Below are 26,638 nucleotides of genomic sequence, written 5' to 3'. Positions count from 1 at the left end.
TTTTACATGTATCTGCTCAAAAAATAAAATAAAATAAAGGGAACACTTAAAAAAACACAATGTAAATCCACTAAGGAAGCAACACTGATTCATTTGGACTTGTTTTAAGGACATTACACCAAAATTGGATCGGCCTCCAGGGATTAATACATTAAATTTCCATTGATATTTTTTTGTGTGACTTTGTCAACTACGTAATATTTCATTCATTCAGATCTAGGATGTGTTATTTTAGTGTTCCCTTTTATTTATTTATTTTTTTGTGCAGTGTATAATAATAAACGAAGCAGAAATGACCCATATCTTATTTTTTTCCCAGCTTTATTTTAAGACATTAAGCGCCTCATGGCTGCAGTGCATCAACCAGGAGGGGATGCGTTTGGTTTGTGTCCCGGCCCACAGAGAGGGGCGGAGTTTTCCCAAGCGAGAGAGAAAGAGAGAGAGACAGAAAGATAGAGAGAGAGAGAAAGAGAGGAAAAAAAGAGAGGAAGTCCAACCCACGACTCCTGCAGCCATTCAAAAGCAAACTAATGAAAGCAACGTCCCGTCCCCATCATTTCGGCTGCACAACTGACTGACTGACAACTCCACCCGGAGAAACATCATAGTAAGACTTGGAAAATCAAACAAAAAAAGAAGAAGATGGCCTCAATCTCCATCGGGAAGGTGTTGATCAGTGAAAGCGTGGACCCCCGTTGCAGAGCCATCCTGGAGGAAAACGGCATCCGAGTGACGGAGAAGCAGAACATGAAGAAAGAGGAGTTGATCGCGGAGATCAAGGTGATGCCCCTCTTTCGATTCCACGCAGCGGTTTTCTGTGGATTTTCTCTCCCCGATCACTTTTTGAAGATTCTGCAAAGCAAGGATTCGTTGTTGTTGTTGTTGTTGTTGTTGTTGTTGTTATTTTCTGTTCAGTTCGATCACGTAGTTTCCATTTGAACAGCGTGTTCTATCACCCACTTGTAGTGGCGCGGCGTGGAGTTGACCGTGGAAGAAGCCCCGCCCCTCCACAAGCTGATGCAACTTATCCCATCACTTTCTCTGCTGGCTGCAGATCCCATGCTATGCAGCTTTTTTTTTGAACAAATTATTTCTCCTTTTCTTTCCTTTACTGTCTTCTGCTTGGATTTAAAAATATCACGTGGCGTTTTGTAACATGCATGAACCTGTTGTTGTGTCAGGAATGTTGCAAAATGAAAAGAATAGATATAAACTATCTGATGGTTTGTGGTATTTTGCAACAAAGGAGCTTATCATATGATCGATAATATATCTAATATACCTAATATATTTCCTACCTGAGGCTATCAGACTTTTTAATTCCTCTTCCCTCAGCCACAGGGAATCTTCAATCTTTGTAGTGACTGCTAACAGTTAAGACAATTCATATTTCATTATATACTGCTCAAAAAAATAAAGGGAACACTTGAACAACACAATGTACCTCCAAGTCAATCACACTTCTGAGAAATCATAGTGTCCACTCAGGAAGCAACACAGATTCATTTTGACTTGTTTTAAGGACATTACATCAAAGTTGGATCAGCCTGGAGTTTGTTTTTACACTTTAATTTTGAGTGTGATTCCTAATCCAGACCTCCATGGGTTGATACATTTGATTTCCATTGATCATTTTTGTGTGATTTTGTTGTCAGCACATTCAACTGTGTAAAGAGCAAAGTATTTCATAAGAATATTTCATTCATTTAGATCTAGGATGTGTTTTTTAAGTGTTCCCTTTATTTTTTTGAGCAGTGTATTTCTTATTCTTCCTCCTTTCTACTATTATCTATTACTGTTATGTTTTTTACTTGAAACTCTGGCACAACAATTTCCTTTGGGATTTATAAAGTTGTTCTCATCTCATCTCATACCGATTGATAAAAGAATTGTGACCGTGACACCTACAACCGGAGCGCATAAAGTTCCCCTCTGCCGTGCAATCGCTTCTAGGCAGGAATTGTTGAAAAACTGGTCGGTTTTGTCTTTCTCAGGATTACGACGGGCTCATTGTGAGATCGGCGACCAAGGTCACGGCCGATGTCATCAACGCCGGCGCCCGTCTCAAAATCATCGGGAGGGCGGGGACCGGCGTGGACAACGTGGACGCCGACGCCGCCACTAAGATGGGCATCATTGTTATGAAGTGAGTTTTTCCCGCAGCTCGCTCGGCGTTTCCACACAACTAACCAACTAACCGTTGACCCGTTTTTTTCTGTTTGTTCAGCACGCCGAGCGGAAACTCAATCAGCGCTGCGGAGCTGACCTGCGCGCTGGTGATCAGCCTCTCCAGGCAAGATGATAAACTTCTACACACACATGTTGCAATGCTATTTAAACCTGCCTTTCTGCACTTGTTCCGGTTTTAAGTTGTAACCACAGTAGATGACCTGAGCTCTTATTTTGAATAAGCGTAAGTGTGGTATGTCTGGGTTGCCGTGATGGTGTGAAGATGGAATAAAAATATTGACGGGAACGATAGCCGTGAGAATTTTAGTTATTTTGCGGTTGTACACAGAAAGCGGTAGGATACGCTTGTCTGCATTCAGAGAGAAAAAGATGTTTTCTGACCGGAAAAGAAAAGTTTGGCGAGGCAGCTAGCTTACCCGTTGGCATCGACTAGCGAATGGCGGAGTTTGGCTGGTGGCGTGCGAGGACTCCAGTTGTCTTGCTGCTGTCTGGTTGGAGAAAGAAGAGGCAACATGTATACATTTGAAAAGGACTCGCTGGACTATAGCAGCTTTAGTCCAGCGGGTCCTTGTCGCTCTTTGTAACTATACTACAGCATAGAGTCACTCTCTGTAGCTATGCTATACCATAGCGTCGCTCTTTGTAGCTCTGCCATAGCATAGGGTCGCTCTTTGTAGCTATGCTATACCATAGCGTCGCTCTTTATAGCTCTGCTACGGCATAGCGTCGCTCTTTGTAGCTCTGATATAGCATAGGGTCGCTCTTTGTAGCTATGCTATACCATAGCGTCGCTCTTTGTAGCTCTGCTATACCATAGTGCTCCTCTTAGTAGCTATGCAATAGCATGGCGTTGCTTTATGTAGCTATGCTATAGTAGAGTGTCGCTCTTTGTAGCCACGCTATACCATAGCGTCGCAATGACTCCTTGTCGTTCTTTGTAACTATACTATAGCATAGAGTCACTCTTTGTAGCTATGCTATACCATAGCGTCGCTCTTTGTAGCTATGCTATGCCATTGCGTCGCTCTTTGTAGCTCTGCTATGCCATTGTGTCGCTCTTTGTAGCTCTGCTATAGCATAGCGTTGCTCTGTGTACCTATGCTATACCATAGCGCTGCTCTTTGTAGCAATGCTATAGTATAGCGTCGCTCTTTGTAGCTATGCTATAGCATAGTGTCGCTCTTTTACAGCAGCTTGAGGATTAAACTCCCACCGCCATTCTTCGGGGGGGAAAAACAAAGGTTCTGCTGGGCCAGACAATACGAAGTAGCAATGAAGGCAGCGGTGATAACTTTGACTTGGAATTGGCGGGGATTTTACCAACACGCCCGACAAATGCGGAGACTCCAGTTTCTCATTTGTAACATTCCTTTCTTTTATTTTTTTCACACCATCATTACCCAGAAACCCTTAGATACCACACTTCTGCTCTCAACTGTTAAGGCTTCAAAATAAGAGCTTAAGGCCTCTACTCTGGTTACAACTTACAAGACAGGGGTGTCAAACTCATTTTCACCGAGGGCCACATTAGCATAATGGTTGGGGCCCATGTAACGGTAACAGTATAAATATAACTAAATATAAAATTAATAGAATTACTCCTAAAAGTTGAATAACTCTGAATTTCTCACTCATTCAAATCCAAAATGTTACATATGCATTCCCATCTTTATTAAAACATCAACTTTTCTCTTCCTGGACATTTACGGATCATTTGTATTTCTCAATTTCCACTGAAAACAGCATTAATGCGGATTCACTGCGATCTAATGGCATTAATTCGCGGGTAACATGATCGGCATGAAATGTAGTTTATGGTCAAAGCACGTGTTTGACTTATTTATCTTAAGACAATCAGACCTTTTAAGACGACAGAAAGATACGTTACACTATCATGCGCCGCGTCTTTCTGTGTGTGTTAAGCGACTGTGACCGAACTCGTTTCAGAAACGTGCCTCAAGCCGTCATGTCAATGAAAGCCGGCAACTGGGATCGCAAAAAGGTGAGCTCGTCCCCGGGGGCCGTATTTCGGGGATGGGGGGGAAATAAAGACAGCTGCACAATGCGAGTCGCTTTCGCATGATCGGCCCAATTGCGCGGCCGACCGGCAGTAATGAGATGTGACGCCGGGGTCCGGCTGTAATTTTTCGCAGTTCATGGGCGAAGAGCTTTTTGGCAAAGTGCTGGGGATCATCGGGCTGGGAAGAATAGGAAAGGAAGTCGCCCAGAGAATGCAGTCCTTCGGGATGAAGGTGGGTGGAGAAGTTCTGATTAATCGTCGGCTAAAGATTCATAGATACCAGGATTTAAAATGTTTATTATTATATGTACAGTGTGTACAGTCTTACTTTGCTGTTCGCAGTGCGTTTAGATACGTCTTCTTCTTTTCCTTTCGGTTTTTCTCTTTCGGTGTTGCCACAGCGAATAAACTTTCTCCATCTAACCCTATTCTCTGTATCGTCCCCTCTCACACCAACTACCTTCATATCCCAACTCACGACATTCAGAAATCCTCTCTTTGGTCGTCCTCCAGACCTCCTGCCTGGCAGCTCCAATTCCAGCACCCATCTACCGATATATTCACTATCCCTCCTCTGTACATGACCCAACCATCTCAGTCCGGCTTCTCTGACCTTCTCTCCAAAACATCTAACATGTGCCGTCCCTCTGATGGACTCATTCTTGATCCTATCCATCCTGGTCACTCCCAAAGAGAACCTCAACATCTTCATCTGCGACCTCCTGCTCTGACTCCGTTTTTTTTTTTGTCAGTGTCGCTGTTTCAGATCACTGATCTCACCAGTATCTTGTCCACGTTTCTTTCATTCTGGCCGATAGTCCTCTATCTCTGAGTACCCCTGACATTTTTCTCCACACATTCCCACCTGCTTGAACCCGTTTTCTTTACCTCTGTTGCTCTGGACCGTTGACCCTAAGTACTGGGACTTGAAATCCTCCAACTTCTTGATCTCCACTCCCTGTAGCCTCACCGTTCCACCCAGGTTCCTCTCATTCACACACATATAATCTGTCTTGCGGTGACTAAACTTCATCCCTCTCCTTTCCAGAACATACCTCAATCTGTTCCCTGCTCTCACCACAGATCGCAATGTCATCTGCATACAAGTTCATTTAGATATGTATTGATAAGAAATAATGATGTGTGGTGAATCTCTGCTACTTCCACCAACTCACTACCTCCCTCATTCACATGTCATGTCCAAACTCTGCTGTCTTTTTTTTTTTTTTTTATCCTTGTCGGTCCCAGCCTGCACGCAGCCTATTTTTATTTATTTATTTTATTCTCGTCATTGCTATCGTCACTCTTTTTATACTGACGTTTACTTCTGCTTGTGTATTTTTTGGCCCTTATTGTTCTATTAAGTTGTCGCTGTCCCTGCTGTCTATGTATGCGTGGATATCTTTCTATGTTCTGTCTTATAATGTCTCTATTTATATTCATATTCATATTTATTTTATTTTTTTTCTGATTTTTGACATTATAATTTTTATGCTGCAGTGACAGTAAGATATTTGAATGAAGCTTGAGTGCGACTCACAAAGTGCAGGTGCAAGAAAGAACGCAGTTTAAATGAAGAGTACTTCCAAGTGCAGCACTGGCTGTGCTGCATGTAAAGTGCAGAAAAATAAGTATGAGTGCCAGCAGTTTAAGAGTCTGCTGGAAGAAGAATGTAGAATGAGTGCAAAAAAAACATGGAAAAAAATGCATGTTTGAGGTTAACCGCTTTTTCGCCAAAATGCTCCCCAGACTATCGGCTACGACCCCATCACCCCGGTAGAGGTGTCGGCCAGCTGGGGGGTGGAGCAGATGTCTCTGGAGCGTCTCTGGCCCCAGTGCGACTACATCACCGTGCACACTCCGCTGATCCCCTCCACTGTAGGTGGGTTCCCCCTCCTGGTTCATCACCAGCCCCGAACCTGGCTATGCAAGCAAACCCCCCCCCACCTCTGCTGTTTCCCCGTCCCTGCACGAACAGGTCTGCTCAACGACGAGACGTTCGCGAAGTGCAAAAAGGGGGTGAAGGTGGTGAACTGCGCGCGCGGGGGCATCATCGATGAAGCAGCTCTCCTCAGGGCCTTGGAGTCCGGACGGTGTGGTGGCGCCGGGCTCGACGTCTTCGTGGAGGCAAGATTTGATTATTGTAAACGTGGTCGCACCGTCTGGCTTTCTGCAATGTGGAGATGTTTCATCTGGAGGTGGGTGCTTTAATTAAAAAAACGACGATTCTGCTGCAGGAGCCACCGAAAGACCGCGCGCTCGTCGATCATCCCAAAGTCATCAGCTGTCCTCACCTGGGAGCCAGCACCAAGGAGGCGCAGGCGCGCTGTGGCGAAGACATCGCTCTGCAGATCGTCGACATGGTGAAGGGCCAGAGGCTGGTCGGAGCCGTAAGTTAGGATGAAAACCGGGTTAATGCGTCAGCGTTCCTGGTGGTCTGCACTTCCACCTCACAGCAAGAAGTTTGCCTTTTTGCGTCTTCTCCTTCATGTCTGCATGGGGTTCTCTGTTTTATTATCACAGCCCAAAAACAGGCATGGGTTCACTGGAGACCTTAAATTGCCCAAATGTGTGAATGAAAGTTGTGTGTCTCTTATGAGAAAGTGAATGGTTTCAAGTCTATATAACTTTTGAATGCGAGGGTGACAGATTGGATGTCTCTATGTGACATGTGAATATGAGGGTGAATAGTTGTATGACATGTTTGTGAAACTGAAATGATGCGTGAATGAGAACGAGCGGATGGATGGTTCTCGGTATATGTGTGAATGAGAGAGTGAATGGTCGTATATCTGCATATGTGGCCCCCTGATTGACTGGCTCCCGGTCCAAGGTGCACCTCGCCTCACCTCTCACCCCGCACCCGTTAACCGTGAATGCAGGATAATTGGTAAAGATAATCAATAAATGAATGGCTGTAGCTCGGATTATCACCATGACAGTAGGAACGCGTCTTCCGTAGGATAAAACACAGGCCTCGACAGATGAGCGTCGTATTCCCTTGGTCGGGAAGTGCACGGCGCCGCTTGCATTATGCATCAACTGCCTGAAGGCATTTATCTACTAATGTGTCACAATCCAAAAGCGATGCTCCCCTGGACTTATTGACTCTGATAAATTTCAAATGAATTTTCTCCATTTGTGCTATTTGGACTGTTTCTGTGTGTCAATAGCAAGTCGTGGAAAAACCCTTTCAGGAGAAGTATCAATAGACTGTTATTTAACAAGTCGGAGTCATTTCATTAATATTACTACTTTGACCCGAAAGAGTTTACGTATGAAAATAAGCATGCACAACATGCACACAAATAAGCTGTACAATAGATATGCCTCTACGTCAGATATCAAGGCACGAAATCATGACAAGCATGCACATGTTGTGACACGGTCTTTTTTTTTTTTCTTTTTGTAAACTCTGCTTTTCTGCGCAGGTTAACGCCGGAGTTCTCGCCAGCACTTTCTCCCCGGAAGCGAACGGGCTGATCAAACTGGGGGAAGCCATCGGTGCCTTGCTCAAGTCCTGCGGTGCCTCCAGCAAACCGTTCGGTCGCGTTGAGGTCACGACTCAAGGTAAGGTAACACCCCTCCGCTGGATCGACCGCCATGTTTTTTCTTCCCCCTGCTGGTATGATTGAAACTTTGAACATAGAAATGATTGCGATTCTATAATTTCCCGTGTTGATTTGCAGGTGACAGTATGAAGTCCTCCGCTGGTTACATGACCTCTGCTGTGCTGGTCGGGCTGCTTAACCGCGAGTTTAACTGTTCCCCTAACCTCATAAACGTACTGAGCCTCGCCAAGGAGTCTGGAATCATGGTAAAGTATTATTTTTTTTTTGAACATTTATTAGAACAGGTTCCATAACAGAGTCATACACATTCCTACAAAACCTCATAACAAGATATACATTATACAATAATCTTTATAGGTCACTTATTTCCCCAATAGCAAACGAAAAATAAAATAAAACTGAACAAAAAAACAAAAAAACAAAACAAAACACAAAAAGACATCTAACTCAGTCAAATAGAGATAATATCTTCAACTCTCCAAATATTTTTTAATGGGTGCCCATTTGTCAAGATATAGGTCTGTCTGAAGTCGTAAGTTTGCTGTTATGCGTTCCATGCAGTTTACATCCTTAAGTCTCTGACGCCACTGGTCCAGGGTAGTAAAGTATTATTTTAATGCAAAGTGCATGTATGTGTAGGATATCTTTTAACTTTTTGGAATTTTGCCCCTGCAGGTGAAGCAAGCTCACGGTGCGTCCGGCGCCCGTGACGAGTGCAGGGTGGAGCTCGCGGCCAACGGCTGCAGCTACACGGCGATCGGCCATGTTCGGTGCGGCGTGCCTATCCTGCTGGAGCTGTGTGGAAGCGTGTTCAGACAGCCGGTCTGTCTCACCGGGCACTTGCTGTTCTTCAAGGCCGCCGCCAGTCCGCAGCTCCTGTCTTCAGTGGCTGGTGAGAGAAACAAGCACACGACGCAGTAAAACTCCTTTGACATCTAAAATAAAGACAACACTGCATGCACTTTTTTTTTCCTTCCTGCTATATGTGTGTGTGTGTATATATATTCATCACTATTTGTATACATATTGCTATATTTATATATACATATATATATAAAAACCAAAAAAAGTGTGTTGCAGATATCAGAAACAAAATTCTATTCTTGCGTGGAACAAAAAAAATTTTGAGCTGTGAAAATACGCTCGGTTCAATGTTACGTTCAAATAAAATACTGAATGTCTATTTCCTAAATCCTCCTCATTTATAGGAAATAAAAGGCCAAACTTATCATCCCCCCCTGTGTGCTGTGTGCGGGGGCATGCAATTAACTGTCACAAGAAATTTAAAAAAAGGACATTTTCACTGAATGCTGCAAAATATATACTTGCAAATTTAATGTGATAATGTGATTGTTGCTCCTTTACTTCAGTGCTCAGCATCTGTTTGTTACGGCTGTAAAAGCTCAATAAATAGCACATTGGTAGTTGTAGCACAGACTTTAACCGCCGAGAAAAAAAAAATTAGCATGATTTATAGCATAATCTTCAAATTCAGAATTACAATAATATAAAAAAAGAAGAACTTACCTAATAATTCAAAGTCAATACTGTTTAAGTCACAAGGAGCCATATGTGGCTTTATTTATTTATTATTAAAATATTATTTAAACTAATTACACATTAAAAATGATTAGAAATAGACTTTCTTAACTGAATTTGTTTCAAAGAAAGACGTGACAGACAGAAATCATCAGGTTGGTTCATTATGTAGAAGAAACCCAAACAAATAAGTAATTTCCTCATTATATTGGTAAGCATTTTTTACCATTTAATCTTTTTTTTATTCGCAATGTCTCATGATTGAATCAAAAAAATAGGAAGTTAGAATAAATATTTGTAAAAAAAATAAGATCAATGGAATATCTTACATTAATGTGATGTTATGTCCAAAAAACAGAAATACACCATGTGAGCATTTACTATTATGGTAACCTGGTATGAGAAAAGGTTGAGTGTGAAAACCTTAAATATATAAACTTGCAAAAGATGCAGAATGTGAAGAAGTTAAGCGGGAAATGTCGGACTTCTGTGAACATTTGAAAGTATTTCAATGTCATGCAGCATATGTATGTAAATAGCTGATTTTCCCTCTGCGCAGAAATCCATTTCTTCCACATCATATAAATACGCATTTCAGAGATGGTGTTAGTTTGCGGATTTTTTAATTACCTGAGTTGCACTTCAACTGTTTTTAAGACAACAGTAGAAAACAACAGAAAGTAGTGAGTGTAGGGATTGAAAATATGGGCAGCAGTTCTTTTTTTCCTCTTACCTGCTGCCCCCAGGGGTCGCCACATCTTCCTCCATCAAACCCTCTCCTCTGCATCCTTTTCACTCACACCCTCCATACATCTCCATCCTGTGGCTTTGGAAAATAGATCATTTAATTTAGATTAATTTTATTTTAGTTCATTGTTAATTTTAGCGTAATCCTAAATTTGAAGATTATGGTGGTCTTGTAACATTAAAATAAAATGTTTACATTTTCTTGTCATTCAAAATATGCGCCACATCTGCCCGGCAACGCATGACGTTCAGATGCTGTGCGCTGAGATTCAGGAGCAAAAATCCCATTACTCTGGTAAAATAAAAAGTTTGATTTGCAAATATATATTTTGCAATGTTCAGTGAAATAGTTGTTTTTTGTTTTTGCAGTTATAACTAGCTGTAAGTACCAGTACACGCAATAAAACAATGACAACTCACGAATCATTTAAAATTCGGCTTTTTATTTCCTAAATACAAGGAGGACTTCATTTGAACGTAACCTTCAACCCAGCATCTCTAGTCGAGTTTAAAATGTTTTTGTTGCATACAGAAATAGATTTTATTTTTTTCATAGCAGTTCATCAGTTTAATTTCTGCAACATATTATAGTTTTCTTCTATACCTAGCATAAATGGGAAATAAAAAATACCTGCGGTGTCATCGTCCTCCCAGATATCAAAAGATGTCAAGAGATTCCTATCCATCACAAACAAAAAGGGGCCCAGATTTGATCCCTGATGCACTCCTTTAATGCTAAATGCTAATCCAACTTTGTTCCCCCTCTGAAATACACACCGTTTTTCTCTTTTTTGCAGGACTGCTGGTCAATCAAGGCCTGGAGGTGGTTTCCTTCAGCGGTCCAGCGGGTCACGTTAAAGAGCCGTGGTTCTGCGCCGGGGTGTCCCTGCCCCTGCCCGACCTCGGCGTCCTGAAGCCTCTGGTGAAAGAGGCTGCGCAAGTCAGCGTTTGAAACGACGCCGCGGCACGGCAAGAGGCGGGACGGCGTTCACTATCTCTAGATTACATCTAATATAGTGGATTTAACATGGCCTTAGTGTTTACGATTAACTTGTGAAAAGGTTTACCAGTTTATAATCTACTTTTTGTAGAACATTCCATTTTGAAATGTTTACGCACATTCTCTGTAGAAGTAAAACTAACAGATGTTCTACGTCCTGTGTCGTTCGGCTTATTGTTTGACCATTTTTACCGTGGGCGTGTGAAATAAAATGCACTGGGATTTACTGTATTGAGGGTTTACAGCAGACCGGGCGGTCCTCTCTGCGGCTAATCCTCTTCTAATGACCACCAGTTGCTTTCATTTTTGCCGTCCACATAACACATTGGTGCTAACGCAAAGTAAGATCACCAAATTGCGCAGACTATTTCAACTTCTAAAGTAGCGATGATTTCCACACATGTTTATCCCATCATCCAAACGTCACAGCAATGATAGCTGACCCTCCTTTGACCCCAGTTGGAGATTCTAGAATTCATGAACAACTTTCTTTTGCTCACTTGATCTTTTCCAAGACAAGATGTCTCCTTATATTTTCCAGCGTTTGACCTCCAGGCTTCCAGTTTCCACATCCACACTTGTTTATGTCGACTATTGGACGAGGATTGGCTTTTTATCATCCTTGTAGTCCCTCCTCTTTTAAAAATGTCTCATATCAATGGCTTTGAGAACGTGAGGGGGTGAACTTGCCCAGCTGTCAAGAAGAAAAAACAGCAAGCTGAGCGACCATGCTTTTTTCTTTTTTTAATTTTTTTTTTTTTTTTAATGTTTTAACGAGGGTTTGAACCGTTGGATGTTTAACCCATGTTTTTGCATTAATCGTACACAAGCGCCGCTATATAAACCCTGCGGAAATTAGACCCGTTTCACAATGCCATGGCAACGGCACGGATGGAGAGGTCTGGGAAAAATAGAGAGGAAAAAATAAATCGGCGTTGAAAGGCTCCTTGTGGCGGATTGAAGGCGACAAGGCGTTCACGTCAGATTAGTATTCCCGGGATGCCTGTGCGGTCTCGGCGACATGAACGCGTCGTCGTGCGCGGTCACGGGATTGAGGGGTTATATTTAGAAAGAGAGAGAGAGAGAGGGAGAGAGAGAAAGGGGGGAGGGGGGATTGGCGCCGGGTGATCCCTCTCAATGGTTTTCCCGAGGACCTGCCAGTGGAGGCTGGAGAGGAGAAGGAGGAGGTGTGTGTGTGTGTGTGTGTCTTGGGGGGCTGAGGGGTGGCGCTCCTCACACGGCACACAAATACCAAAATAGGACAGAAGCGCAGCTGCGACTGTCCTGTGCTTATCTGAGGCCGGCGTTTTTTGTGCAGGGGAGCGGCCCGGTGTCACTGCCGGACGACAGGGGGTGGAGGGGTCATCCATGGAGAGAAGGTGAGGAACCGTAGAAAAGCCCACGTCGGATGATGATCCCGTCACCGAGCTGATTTCTCCAGGCACCATGTCGGGCCGCCAAACGGGAATCTACACGTACCTGTTCTGTGACAGAGACCACCCGGCGGAGCTCCTGGACGCACTGAGGCACTTTTACACCGGCGGCCTTTTCACTGACGTCTCCCTGCAATGTGGCGAGTCGGGGCGGGTGATCCACTGCCACAGGGCGCTGCTGGCGGCCAGAAGCGCTTATTTCAAAGTCATGTTCACGGCTGACATGAGGGAGAGGTCGGACAGGGTGGTTAAACTGGCCGGGGTCGACTGCGGGGTCCTGGCCGATCTGGTGGACTACGTCTACACGGCTCGGCTGAGCATCACCGAGACCAACGTGCAGAGCCTGCTGGAGGCCTCGGACCTGCTGCAGTTCGCGTCCGTGAAGAAAGCCTGCGAGCAGTTCCTCGTCCGCCTCCTGGACGTGGACAACTGCCTGGGTATGTTTGCCTTCGCCCAGCTCCACCTCTGTCCCGGCCTGGAAAAGGAGGCCCGGAGGGTGATGCTGAGCAGGTTCGCGGACCTGATCGAGCAGGAGGAGTTCCTGGACCTGGATCTCGATATGATTCGATCCGTCCTGGCTGTTCAGAACCCCGGCGTGCATCGAGATGAGTTGTTGATAGACGCCGTCGTGAAGTGGGTGACCCACGACTTGGACAGCCGTGTTCATCACGCCGCAGACCTGCTGCGGTCCGTCCACCTGGACCTGGACGAGATCTACTTCAAGGCCTCCTTGGACGTGCACAGACAGTACTTGTTAAGGAGAGACGGGAAATTCAAATCGATGATTCAGGCTTCCAGGTCCAACCGCAAACAGATGGCCACGAATCACAAAATGCCCTCCAGCATGTACATTATCGGAGGATATTACTGGCACCCTCTTTGCGAAGTTCACATATGGGACCCTCTGAGCGACACATGGATGCGAGGGAAGGACATGCCGGAGCACGACAGAGAGAGCTACGGTGTCAGTTTACTGGGGGCAAATATCTACGTGACCGGAGGATACAGGACAAACACAGTGGAGGCTCTGGACGCGGTTTTTATTTACAACTGTGATAGAGACGACTGGACCGAGGGTTGCCCTATGATCACGGCGCGGTACTACCACTGCTCTGTTGCGTTGAATGGCTGTATTTATGCGATTGGAGGCTACAGAGGAGGAGCTCCAGAGCAGGATACTGAATATTATGACCCTTTGAAAAAGAAGTGGTTCCCTGTGGCCAAAATGATCCAAGGTATGCAAAAGATGATGCAACATTATATGACGGGCTTGGAATTAATATTTAATTAAGATGTACCTTATTGATCCCGGGAGTGGGAAATTTTGGGGAAGCGGCAGCATAACATACAAAGAAGAGACAGTGACAAGCTAAAATTAGAAATAAAATTTAGAAAATGAGAAAAAATTATGATCCAATGAGATGAGGTGTACTTTAATGAACACATGCTTGGGAAATTGTTTTGCAGCAGCAGGAAGACATACAAGAACAAGACAAGCTAATGATACATGTGAAAAATAAATTCTTACAAATAAATTGTAAAAGTATAATCTTAAAAAAAAAAACAAGTATGTCATATTTACAAATATATTTACTAGAAATACATGTCAAAAATAAATAAATTCTGAAGTGTAAAAGTATAATCTTAAAAAAAAAAAAGTATCTCATATTTACTAATATACAAGAATAAATAATAAGCAAAGTGTCCATGTGAAGTAGCGCAGTAACTGATTACAGTGAATGATTGTATAGGGATATGGCATTTTCCTCATGCCACATAAAATAAAATGAGGATCTGAAATTCTAAAAATTATGAAAGTTTTATCTAAAAATGTCTATACATAATTATCTCATATAAATAAAAGCAATGTTCAAAGTGGCAATGTGACGTCAGTTGCGTGGTCACTGATTTAAGCGAGTTATTGCGTGTGGTAGCAAAGAGTTTGTGTTGAAACAGTTTGTGTTAAAAAAGCGTGTATACGCAAAGAAATGTAATGATTTCATCCATTTTCCTTAAGGTGTAGGAAATGCCACCGCCTGTGTAATGGGAGATAAAATCTATGTGACCGGAGGACACTACGGGTATCGAGGAAGCTGCACGTTTGAAAAAATCCAAGTCTACGATCCGGGTGTCAACGACTGGAGTATCATTACAATAAGCCCTCATCCAGGTATGAGAGAACGAAGATGGAAACGTAGATGTTTTGAATGTATTTTTTTCTCATTTCCAATCATCTATTTTCAGAGTACGGCCTGTGTTCTGTATCTCTCAATGACAAGCTATATTTGGTGGGTGGACAGACGACTATTGCGGACTGCTATGACACGGAGAGAGATGAATGGAGATCGATATCTGTAATGAAGGAGAGAAGGATGGAGTGTGGGGCAGCGGTAATAAATGGTTGCGTTTATGTAACAGGGGGATACTCCTACTCCAAAGGGACGTACCTGCAAAGCATTGAGAAATATGACCCTGAACTGGACACTTGGGAGATGGTCGGGACTCTTCCAAGCCCAACCAGATCCCACGGATGTGTCTGTGTTTATACTGTTTAGAGTTAAGACATTCTGATAAATGGCCCCTGTCTATAAACAACTGGTGAGAGTAATATTCTTGCAGGGATTCTGGAGCAATAACGTCACAATAACCCACTTCATTTTGCCATCACAAAACTACACTTTTTCTCACTGTCGTTAGAATTGAGTAAAAAAAACATTGTAGCTGAAAACACAGGGTTTGTTTTCGCTGAAATAGAACAATTAAAATGTGCATTTAGAATCAAATTACCGATGGTGCATGTGGTTGTTTGAAAAGAGCCACACCGCCAGACTGTGACCACATTTAAATAAATCAATATACAATCTGTGTCTGAATCAATAAAGGGGCTCCAAAAAGGTTCTCGAGTGGTCTTAATGACACGGGGGTTAAGATTTGGATTTCGTCATAGTATTGATTTATCGAAGTTAGGTCATATTTTTTTGTTGCAGTGTATTGTTTGAGTGTGAGGTTGTTGAATTCATTTTTAAAGACAAAGAATATCAACTGATTATCCCTTCATTCATCACCTACACCACGTACACTCAAGGCATCCTGAAAATGAAAGCATAATAAATGATTCAAAATTCAAAGCGTTTAATGTCACATGCACAGTGTAGAAACGTGTTTCGTGGTACAGACTACTTTGCTGTCCACGGTACATTCGGATATGAATTAATGAGAAATAACGATAGTAAACCTTTTAATGAATATTATAAATATGAGCAGTGTGGCAGTGCAATAATAGATTTGAGTGCCGCTTGGTGTGCAACTCACAAAGTGCAGGTGCAAAGTTTGAATGGCTAGTGATTCCATGTTCAGATGAACGCAACTTTGCTGCACGTAAAGTGCAAAAAAGAAGAAAAAGTATTAGCTGTTCAAGGGTCTGAAATAATAGATATTAGTAAACAATGACCAAACACGATGAGCCCAAAAACTATTTTGCTGGATCTTTTGTGGAACATGTATCATTGCCTTGATGAGGGAGTGAATTTTAGCTGCATCTACGGTAAGTTGCAGGAGGGTGTTTGCAGCCCTGCAGGGAGAGGAAACACAGCGACACCCAGAGGAAAAGACTTGTTTCTTACAGGCTTGAATTTTAGCTGCATCTAAGTTACAGAAGTGTGTTTGCAGCCCAGCAGAAAGAGGAAACACAGCGACACCCGGAGGAAAAGGCTTGTTCTTACACGCTTTGCACAGCCGCCGTAACGCGGAGGTCGATGTCGTTTGGTCCTCGCCGGTCGCCCTAGCACGCAGTCCCACATGTGCGGAGAAGTGAGGCTTTTGCTTTGAACGGTTAAAGTTACTGCAGGTTGTGATTCAGCGTATCGTAAGTAGAACTCATTATTAGTTGACATATTATTCGCTTCTTGTGTTCTCCTACCTCCGGGACTAATGTTTTTCAATCAACACGAAGCACCCACGGAGTACCGGTTTAGCTCCTTTTAGTGGGATTCGGTGGCAAAAAGACTCAGCGTTGTTAAGAAAGCGAGTGGACAGTTAAACCATTTGAAAATAACTACTGTCCACTTGAACGGAAATATTATTAAATTAACGAACACAATCGCCGTCACCAAACTGAGAAAAATGCGCATATTTTATTCTTACATCGTACGAAAAAAAAACAGGGCCGGTGTAAAACTGCGACATTTAAGCTAACAGGTTAGCTAGCATGCTAATAGAAGCAGCGTGACAAAAGTACCCAAAACTGTCCCTTTTTGTCATTTTCATTTCTGGTATTACTATTAATGTTAGATGCGTTGTAATGCGTGATATTTATTTTACATGAAACTACCCCACAGACAGGATAGCAGAATGTTATCTTACCGGCAGACGGTTAAGTTAAAGGATGTATTGAGTTGCAGGTCTCGTTCATACAGAGCTGTTAGGTAGTCGAAGGGAGTGGTGCTTTCGAATATTAAAAACATCCATAATCGTATTTAGTTATTGAAGACAAAAAACAGCTTTGTATACTGTTTGCAAAAATATTAGGCTAGTGCGTATTTCGACCGTATCATCGTTTCATGCAAACGTACCCTACACCAAGCTGTATAAAGTTGATCACCAATTGGATTCGAGCATATCAGGTCATGTGTATTTGAATAATAAGGATGTTACTCAAGGAGATCAACGCCCTGCACAGTATGAAGGTGTGCAGAATTATTGGGCAGATTCTTTATAAAATTTTAAAAATCCAATGTGCATATTTGAAATGACAAAGATATTGGGTTATGAACCCAGAACTGTCAAACATTCTGTTGCATAAGCCAACAGGGCCGAAAGACGCGTGTTGAGTAGGGAAAAAAAAGCAAATTAAATGTAAAAGATTAATGAAAAAAATCAACCGTGAAGCTACCAGGAACCCCTCCAGTGCCTGCATATTCCAAAACCATAACTTGCCTGAAGTACTAGGTGTCCAGTGCTCAGAGACACAGCCAAAATTTAAACTTCAAGACTGGGCAAAGAAACACCCAGAGACTGTTTTTTTAAAGGTTTTTGTGGACTGATGAAATGAAGTGACATTGTCGGATTATATAGACGGCCCTGTGGCTGGATCAGTAATGTGTACAAAGCTTAACATCGATTCAGATGCCAGCAAGGTGGAGGTGGGATTCTGGTATGAGCCGGTATCATTAAGCATGTGGTAGTTGGAGCTTTCTCGGGTTGAAGATAGACTTAAAATCAATTCCCAGAATTATTGCCAGGTTTTAGAGGACACCGTCTTCAGGCGGCGGTACAGAAAAAAGCCTGCATCTTTCAAGAATACTTAGTTGCTTAATTCTCTGCAGTGCTGTTTACCAAATAATTGTCCACACAGATATTCTCTTAAGTCAAGAGACAAAACCCAGGTTACAGCTTTATCAACTCTTTGAATTTAGTGAGAGTAATGTAGTTGTTAAAAAAATGAAATTGTCATAAATATGACCTGCCTAATAATTGTGCATGCATTGTAAGTTGTCCTCGGTGCCACGGATATTCGTTGGCATGTGTGGCTCCTGAAGAAGCGTTTAACAGAGGCGTTGAGAGACCCAATACAAACAGGTTTAAACCTTGAGCCAACATGAGCTGATGTCTGCCAGAATGATTGCAGCGTGAACATTCTCTGCGGGAAGAACAATGACTGAATGTAAAAGGATGCTTTGTTTACACATAAAGGTATTTTTCTTTTTAGAATGCATCAGGAATCATTGTCAACAGAGAATCCTTACATTTCAGGCTGGAATGTGTGTATTTAAGATACATGTTTGTGTGTTGTAGAATCCGGAGAGGAGAATCATGGCAGATAATGAAGAAATGTCTCCCATTGAGATGAAAGTGGCACAGCAAGTAGAGGTAATTTGCATTTATGAATATGGCAATTTTGTATTGGTACATTTATTTGTGTATTTTTGTTACATTCAACTCATTCAGTTGGATGTTCTTTCTAGTACTACTTTGGGGATCACAATCTCCCAAAAGACAAGTTTCTCAAAGAACAAATACAGCTCGATGATGGTTGGGTGCCTTTGGAGACAATGCTTAAATTCAACAGGTTTGTGATTTCTTTTTATTATCCCCTTTAACTGCTATAATAAACCACATAAATCACTCTTTCACCGGTTTGTGTTTTCATTCAGTTCATCCACATACTGTGATGCCCCAAGACCCCATCATTTATTTGACTTCATGGGTCGAAGATTTGCAGGGCCAATTTTAAACATGTTATTTTTCATTTTGCCTTGCATTTGATGTGGAGAAAAACAGTAATTCTTATATATATTGTGTACTCTCTTAAGGCTCCATGCTGAAATGTAATTTGTAATCAAAACCCAAATTCTGAACAATAATTTTGTATGTAAATATTGGCAGGGTGTATGTTCCTTATGTTGGAACTAACTGGATGTTAAAATGTAATAATGCTGGGTAGTTTGAGCCTGAGTTTTGATGGTGGAACAAATCAAACCGATACTTCTTGGCTTAAACTCGTGTTGTGGAGACATTTAAGGTTGTTTAAAGTTGAAGTGAAAGTAGTAATTTTATATGCAGTTTGGAAAAAGTGAGGTGAATCACAAGCTTTAGTTAAAATGTAGTTCCTGTGAACTCTGCCCTTCCTGGACAATGTGAGCCATGACTTGACATTCTCTCTCCCTATCAAACCAAAAGTCGGCACAACAACAGGGCCACTGCAACCTTTACAAATAAGGACTCCAGTGTATTTTGAAATGGATTTTAAATTTACTAATTTTTGTAAAATAATATGGTGCCCCATATTTCTGGTAAACAGTCCTTCCTCTTGTCTGACCGATGGCATTTGGCCACATCATAAAAACAAACATTTAATAAAAAAAGAGAGCCTTTACGAAGACCATTGAATCCTGCAGTTGTGAAATCAGCAGAATCCAAGCAGACAAAAGTCAGCATATTTGAAGATCATTCTACACTTAGTTATGACTCAGCGTCTTGGATTTTCTCATTAAGCTCAAATTGATTGAGCGCAATAGCAGCCAGTCAGGTGCTGGTTGGTTTTAAATGAAAAACAAAGCAAAACCAAAAAAAAAAAAAAAGCTCAGTGCTAAAAATACAACCCTACAGATTTACCGCGGTAAGATCGGATTACATGCTATGTCCCAATTTGTATAAGGTGTTCCTGCAAAAAAGACCCAGTTGATGCGATTTATTTTTTCCACCTCAGTGACAGTATTTTCACATCGTTTTTATTCTATTTACATGCGATTTATTTTTTCCCCCTCAGTGACAGTATTTTCACATTGTTTTTATTCTATTTACAGACTCAAATCCTTAACCACAGACAGCAATGTCATCATTGCGGCTCTCAAGAAATCCACAACTGGACTCTTGGAAATCGACGGGGACAAGACTAAAATCAGGAGGTCTCCAAACAAACCTTTGCCAGAGATCAACGATGAGTACAAAGATGCCCTGAAGCACAAATCTGTGTACATTGTAAGTTTTTTAACATCTGATGAAAATTAGAAACAGGACAAAACTCTGGTTGGATGATGTATGGTTAGAGTAATCATCATGTCTATAATGACGGTTTAGGAATACAGATATACCGATGATCTTTTTTTCACGTTTACATTTGCCAGCTTCCCGTATCATTTGATCCTAAAGATTCAGTTCAATGTGATTTCATGTGCAGAAAGGCTTTCCTCTGGAAACAACCCTTGATGAGATCCAGGAATGGCTGACAGGGAAAGGCACCATAGAAAATATTTATATGAGGAGAAACCTACAAAGGCAGTTCAAGGTAAATTTAGGGATATATATATTTTTTTTCAATTGTAGAATTTTACTGTGCATATCAGGATACTTATTGTGATTGTTTTTTAAATATTATTTTTCAGGGATCAGTGTTTCTATGTTTTGACACAGAGGAGTCATCCAAGGAGTTCCTACAACGCTCCGATATAAAATCTTTCAAAGACAATGAAATGCTTGTGTTGTCAAGGTATGTTTGACAAAACGTGCTTGAATTGATAGTTTTCTGTCATTTAAGGCAAAGTCCGCTCAATAACCTTGAGTGTATTGTCCTACCGTCAGGGAGAGCTACCACGCAAAGAAAGCAGAGGAAAGGAAACAACAAAAGGCGGAGACGAAAGCAAAAGCTAAACAGTTGAGTATTCAGGAAATGCCTTTTTTCCCCCAAAATGTACTCTTTATTATATTTGGAATGACTAGCGCTATTTCTCCCCACAATGTCATTTTAGGGACAAAGAACATCAGCAGAAACACGCAGAAGAGAAAGAAATGGTAAGCACGGCGCCTCTCCTCGATGGAAGTCCTTTTCGAGAACGTGGTGGCACTAATTTAGCCCTTCCTGTCGCAGGGCCTGCTTTTAGAAGAACAGACTGGTTGCTTACTGAAGTTCTCTGGTGAACTTGAGGATGTCTCAAGAGAAGATTTTCATCAGTTGTTCTCTGGACATGGTAAAATCAAGTGGGTTGATTTTACAAGAGGGGCCAAAGAGGTAATTCAACTTTGTTGCACTCAAGGCCCCAACGTACACAGGAGGAGGCCCCTGTTTTTTCTTGTTTTAACTGATGACTTTTTACTCCCAAAAAGGGCACCCTCCTCTTCGACGGAAACGCAAAAGAGGCATTCGATAAGGCCAAAGAGGCGAACGGAGGGGATCTGAAAATCAAGGACAACAGCGTCGACTGGAAGTTGCTCGAGGGGGATGAAGAGAAAGAGGAGCTGAAGAAAATAATTGAAGCTCAACAAGAATCTTACAATAGGTCTCGAGGCAAAGGTAAGCAGTGTACAAACAGCTAATGATCTCGCAGCAGTCAAAACCTTTTAACATGACTGTCTTAAAAGGTGGCAGAGGAAGATCGGGCGGCAGAGGACGAGGAGGCCGAAAGGGCAGGGGTGGCAGAGATCAAGGCAGAGCACATTACCAAGGCAAAAGGACAAAATTTGATAGTGATGATGAGGACGGTAAGTTTCAACGGTCCATTTTCCTCTTTTTATGAAGCAGCACAGCTGTTTGTGATTGCAGACACAGCACTCAGTCTGGTGATTCGGTCCTCAGAGCAGATTAACCGAAATAATCGAAATAAGTGAAACAGTTGGGGTGACAAAGAAACCTCATCCCACTTAATTGCTCTGACAATATTTTGGCTTCAATGATGGATCATAATAATTAAACTTAACAAAATCCTTGGTCAAGTGTTAATAAACAGTTGGTGAATGTGAACCAGCAACAACCTGTGCGCCCATATATCTTTGGCGAGGATCGGGAAAAGGCCTGGCAAAGATGTCACGATGATTGTCGTATTAGAAGCCTTGCTTGAAGTGATCATGTCAGCACTTTGGATTATTAATGTAGCTAAAAGCCGTATCGGAATTCAGCAATGATGGTTCCTTTCAATTTCGCTGGAGCTATTTAATGTTGGTGGTAACACCAACGTTCAAATGTTTCCTGGCCTTTAGCTTTTTACGCCTGTCCTGTCGTTACGCTACAATCATTTACCAGCTCAACACAGGGTTCACCACATCTGTTGTAAGTTATTGGAGTAATGATTTAAAACTCAATATATCAGTGTGAATTATCTTGTGTTTGCACATCTTCAAAATGATAAAAGGAAACTTTTTTTTTCTCAATTTAGCTATGGCTATTCAAATTGTATATTTTTTCTCATTGATAATATTCCTCAGATTTTTTTTTTTTTATTAATTGAAACCTTTTTTTTCCTTTTTTGAATGTGACTGCACTAACCTCTCAATGTATTTTCCTCTCTACAACTGCAGCCCCAAAAGAAGGAAAAGACGCTGATGCTCCCGCAGCAAAGGTTGCCAAAACTGAAAATGGATCTTAGTAATGCAAGCCCTGCAGGTTTTGTGAAAACATTTATTATAAATCATGTAAATGCAGAAGCAATATAATCCATTCCAGTAAAAGCTTCAGGCCTTGGAGAACCGTATGAAGTCCACTTGGATGTCAACCTGGAGAACAGATTGCAAGATACATCAGTTTTCAGCTTTGATTTTTGCCTATCTTATGTTATGTACCCTGTGTGTCTTACAATGTTTTGATTCTATTGTAGACAACAATTGGATCTTCAACAGTAGTTTCAATTTCACAAAAAATATTTTAGTTGGTGTGTTGAGATGGGACAGATGGAACCTGTATATTTGCATTTGTTTTCTCTTTTAGTCTGAAACATCCTTTTTGTTGTTTTTAAGTTTGCGTATGTGAATTAAAAAAAAAAAAACCTTCGTAAATGTAAAATGCTGGTCTCTTGTTTTGCGGGTTCCAGAAAATAACACCACAGGAGACCAGTGAGTTATTCTTACCGATTTCTTTTTGTGGAACTTGTATGATGCTGGCAAGTCGTATCTCAATTCTGTAAAACAAAGTAGGTTGTCAATCTTGGAGTACTTTGATAGGCTAGCCAATGGAGTATTTTTAATACCTGCTATTACTTCCATCTTCACTCCCCAGTCAGTTGCCTTTTTTTGTATGTGCTGTGATTGGAAAAGTGATTTAGGACAATTACACTGTCAGGATATGTCAATTGTTTCTGAAGCTCTCTCATCCAACACTGAATTAAAGATTGCTTGAAAACTCAGTTTTCCTTGATAAAATACTTTGTGCTGTCATCTTCAACTCCAGAGCAATCAGATTAACTTGAAACCGATGAATCTTGTTATCGAATAACAGTTGTTACATTTGGTTTTGCACCCTGATCTTACCTCTCGCGTCGATGTTTTGTGAAGCGAATAAACAGCTGTCTCTGCCATCACTAAAGCAGCCTTTAGGAATTTCATGTCCATACCTTAAATATATAAAAAGCAAAAGATTGATAAGTTAAAATTTGTACTCTTGATTTGAACCCATGCAGAACAGCATAAGTAATACTCAGTGTGGTTAAGACATGAGAATAAATGTTTATTTCATATTAAGGTGATTATTACAGACAACCCTTAAATATAAAGTCTGTAAGTTGATGTAATTTTGGGGGTGGGAGAGAATCTAACTTGCCATGGTACTGTAATTTGGTCAGTAAGTGTTTTGTTTTCTTCTGAAAACACTTAAAATTCTTAAAAATATGTACATTTTCTGGTTTATGACTATTCAACAAATGAACAGGATATCCTGGTGGGCTTTGAGAAACAAATCGGAAAGTTCAAAGAGTCCCTAGATGTGGCAGTTTGCAGAAACTTTAAGCCAAAGAACCTGACACAACACTTTAAACTTTGCTCTCACCTTGGTTGTGTTTTGTCCCGAAAGGTGGATTCATTATAACAGTATCAAACTTGTTGGCGAAGGCTTCCGCCTGCAGGGAACACAAGTCACACTGGACCACATCCACGTCGGTGATGTCAAAGTCCCCGAGGTTTCTTCTGAATATGTCCAGCGCGTCCTCATCAATATCGAATCCAACACACAGACTGCAGAGGGAGAAATGGATCATTTCGGAAAGCCCGGATGAAAACACTAGTGCCGTGCAAAAGAGAGCTTGAATTAACTGGCCAGCATGGCGGCCAGTAGGGTAATCGCATGTGACGGTATAGGAACATGCTATTATATATGATAAATGTGTGTGTGAGTGCGTTGCATTGCTGTGTAGTATAACTATGTGACACATGTAATGGCTGCAGTTTAAAAGATATCGGGAACAAAGCGGAGTGCATTAACCACCAAATGAAAATAACTTATAGAGCAGGTTCCACCACAATCCTGCATAGACATATCAAAACTGTCAGTTAGAGGAGAGAGGCCCCTGATCCAACTGACAAAAGAGCAACTGATTTGGTGGCAGGCCAAAGCCTCAGTCTTTCCACGCCTTGTGAAGGTGATGTGCATCGGTTCCTTCCGAGAGAACCTTCTCAAAAGCAGGGCAGATGTTCACAGAGATTAGATATCAGATCAGCCCATCCAAGATGAGGCATCTGATTTTTCTGAATGCCAACCTGGACTAAGGACATTAATATTGATTGCTTGAGCTTGGTTCTGTTCTGTATTTTTTGTGTTTTTTTTTTTTTTTCTTTATATCAATTTATTAAATAAAAGTTTGATTGAACATAAATATAAGTAACAATGTTTTTTGTAGCTCAAAGTTAACTACTACATTATTTTTTTGTAACACCACACAAAATTTAAAAAAAAAGTTTGATTGAAATAAATATAAGTAACAATGTTTTTTGTAGCTCAAAGTTAACTACTACATTATTTTTTTGTAACACCACACAAAATTAAAAAAAAAAAAGTTTGATTGAAATAAATATAAGTAACAATGTTTTTGTAGCTCAGAGTTAACCACTACATTATTTTTTTGTAACACAACACAAAATCAAAAAAAAAAGTTTGATTGAAATAAGTATAAGTAACAATGTTTTTTTTTGTAGCTCAAAGTTGACTACAACATAATTTCTTGTAACACAACACACACAAAAAAAGGTTGATTGAAATAAATATAAGTAACAATGTTTTTTTGTAGCTCAAAGTTTACTTCATTATTTTTTGTAACGCAACACCAAATTAAAAAGAAAAAAAAATCACTAAACGCAAATGGGATGTCAATGCACAAACCACTATTTTTTGAGGAATAAAGGTAGAATATAAGGCGAAAAAATATCCGTCACTTCCCACAGGGAGTCTCCCAATGGATCAATAAGGTTCTGTCAAATCGTATCCTAAAATAAAGAGTCGTTCGGGAGTCGAAAGAGTCGGTTCGTGTTTTGGGAGCCGAGTCAAAGGAGACGATTCCCAAAAAAAGGACCGAACTTCCCATTACGAGAAAACACAGATACTGACTTTCTTACTTACCCAACTTCAAGCATGGCTGCTCCGATGCTTAGGACCCCGCAGCCGCATCCGAGATCGGCTACTAGTTTTCCCTCAATGTCACCAAACGTGTTCTGGATGGTATAAAGCATGCAAGCTGAGGGAAAGGAAAGACAATTCATGGAAAGAAGGGAAAACAGCTGACATCCTGCCATCGCATGTTTTCCTACCGGCGATGTGCGGGCTGGTAGGATACTGCTCCAGAAGGATCTTGGGCTCATCGAATACGTCCACTTGTTGCAGGCAACTCTCTAGCTCTTTTAATTTCATTTTTTTTCGATCGTGCTGTCACACCGGACGGCAGGAGAAACCGCTACTTACTTTCATGCTTCCATCTGTAGCAGTTCTCGGACAACTTCCGTAACGGTACAACCAAATAAACAGTCCGATGACGAGTGATTATAGTTCCGCCTTTTATACATGCAAAAAGTGTTTTTAAATTGCATGTCATTTTTTTTTTCAAAATATCAAATACAAATTGTGTGCACGATTGCTGAAATATATTGCGTGCAAGTTTGTGAGAGGATCGCCTATTGATAATTATATTACAGGCAAGATTAGAGCAATAAATGATTGAAATATATGTGAGAAATATTGTAAGAATTAATTGAGTACACTATTGTAGACATATCGTTTAATTTAGAATACATATTACATTTCTTATCAAGGAACTTTGTCAATTATAAGGATATCTTTAAATGTACACGATGTAATTTTCCATCCAATGTTCAACTCAAATTCACTGCACTGGAAGCTTGAACTTTCAGTCTTCTATTTGCTTTTGCCATCTATATTTATTTCCGATACAAAAAAAATGAACATGAAATAATACAATGTTTAACAAAGTTACACTGTAAGATTAATATGAAATACACATAATGTATATTCTGAAATAAGTGAATATATATTTTAATATTCAAATGACGGCCTTGTCATTTGCAGAGAAACAACAACAAAACATCAGTTGTTAGGATTGTTGATACTGATTTGTGTGAACAAGTGGTGGTTTAATACAATGGCCGGACTATTTTTTACTATGTTTTTATTTTTTATTTTTATTGAACATATTATATAATATATAGAAGCATATATATTATATAAACAGACACAACATAGGAACAAACAAACATGGCTAAATAGAATCGAATATTAATGATATTAACAGGCATGAGGAAACATAAGGACATAAGGACATTCATTTTGTATGCAATCAATAATCTGTAAGAGTAAACGAGATTAAAGGCATGTGAGAAATATTTAATTTAAGAAATAAGAGGAAAAAAAAGAATTACATTAAAATTATAAAAT

The 26,638-nt window shown here is 40.9% G+C and overlaps 4 protein-coding genes across 5 annotated transcripts; 3 read left to right on the top strand and 1 right to left on the bottom strand.

Annotated features, from left to right (window-relative positions):
- Nucleotides 1-423: 423 nt before the first annotated feature.
- On the top strand, nt 424-11,221 carry phgdh (phosphoglycerate dehydrogenase). Its single transcript, XM_086145783.1, has 12 exons — nt 424-780; nt 1,995-2,146; nt 2,228-2,293; nt 4,138-4,192; nt 4,344-4,442; nt 5,960-6,092; nt 6,189-6,337; nt 6,448-6,600; nt 7,642-7,780; nt 7,900-8,027; nt 8,458-8,674; nt 10,866-11,221. Exons 1-12 carry the CDS (start codon nt 643-645, stop codon nt 11,018-11,020), a joined length of 1,584 nt encoding a protein of 527 aa, XP_086001909.1. The 5' UTR covers nt 424-642; the 3' UTR covers nt 11,021-11,221.
- A 578-nt stretch (nt 11,222-11,799) lies between these two features.
- On the top strand, nt 11,800-15,398 carry klhl23 (kelch-like family member 23). Its single transcript, XM_086144664.1, has 3 exons — nt 11,800-13,736; nt 14,519-14,671; nt 14,746-15,398. The coding sequence occupies exons 1-3, from the start codon at nt 12,515-12,517 to the stop codon at nt 15,054-15,056; spliced, it is 1,686 nt and encodes a 561-aa protein (XP_086000790.1). The 5' UTR covers nt 11,800-12,514; the 3' UTR covers nt 15,057-15,398.
- Nucleotides 15,399-16,261: 863 nt separating this feature from the next.
- ssb (small RNA binding exonuclease protection factor La) lies at nt 16,262-23,290 on the top strand. The gene is made up of 12 exons (XM_086145778.1): nt 16,262-16,366; nt 18,295-18,369; nt 18,465-18,568; nt 19,806-19,980; nt 20,180-20,287; nt 20,385-20,488; nt 20,581-20,652; nt 20,748-20,790; nt 20,867-21,007; nt 21,103-21,289; nt 21,358-21,477; nt 22,291-23,290. The coding sequence occupies exons 2-12, from the start codon at nt 18,313-18,315 to the stop codon at nt 22,356-22,358; spliced, it is 1,179 nt and encodes a 392-aa protein (XP_086001904.1). The 5' UTR covers nt 16,262-16,366; nt 18,295-18,312; the 3' UTR covers nt 22,359-23,290.
- On the bottom strand, nt 22,377-25,725 carry mettl5 (methyltransferase 5, N6-adenosine). Of its 2 annotated transcripts, XM_086145780.1 has the most exons (7): nt 25,501-25,715; nt 25,313-25,427; nt 23,750-23,934; nt 23,236-23,318; nt 22,956-23,007; nt 22,837-22,886; nt 22,377-22,485 (listed from the first exon to the last, which is right to left on the bottom strand). In XM_086145780.1, exons 1-7 carry the CDS (start codon nt 25,598-25,600, stop codon nt 22,444-22,446), a joined length of 627 nt encoding a protein of 208 aa, XP_086001906.1. In that variant the 5' UTR covers nt 25,601-25,715; the 3' UTR covers nt 22,377-22,443. The 2 variants fall into 2 exon arrangements, with proteins under 2 accessions (XP_086001906.1, XP_086001905.1); XM_086145779.1 differs by having other exon boundaries at nt 22,837-23,007; nt 25,501-25,725.
- Between the last annotated feature and the right edge of the window lie 913 nt (nt 25,726-26,638).

The sequence above is a fragment of the Fistularia commersonii genome, chromosome 4, assembly GCF_037954325.1.
Source record: "Fistularia commersonii isolate RoL2024-O1a breed Wild chromosome 4, RoL_Fcom_v1.0, whole genome shotgun sequence".
Taxonomy (NCBI): domain Eukaryota; kingdom Metazoa; phylum Chordata; class Actinopteri; order Syngnathiformes; family Fistulariidae; genus Fistularia; species Fistularia commersonii.
Note: the sequence above shows the minus strand (reverse complement) of the source record. Positions and strands in the feature narration are given on the sequence as shown.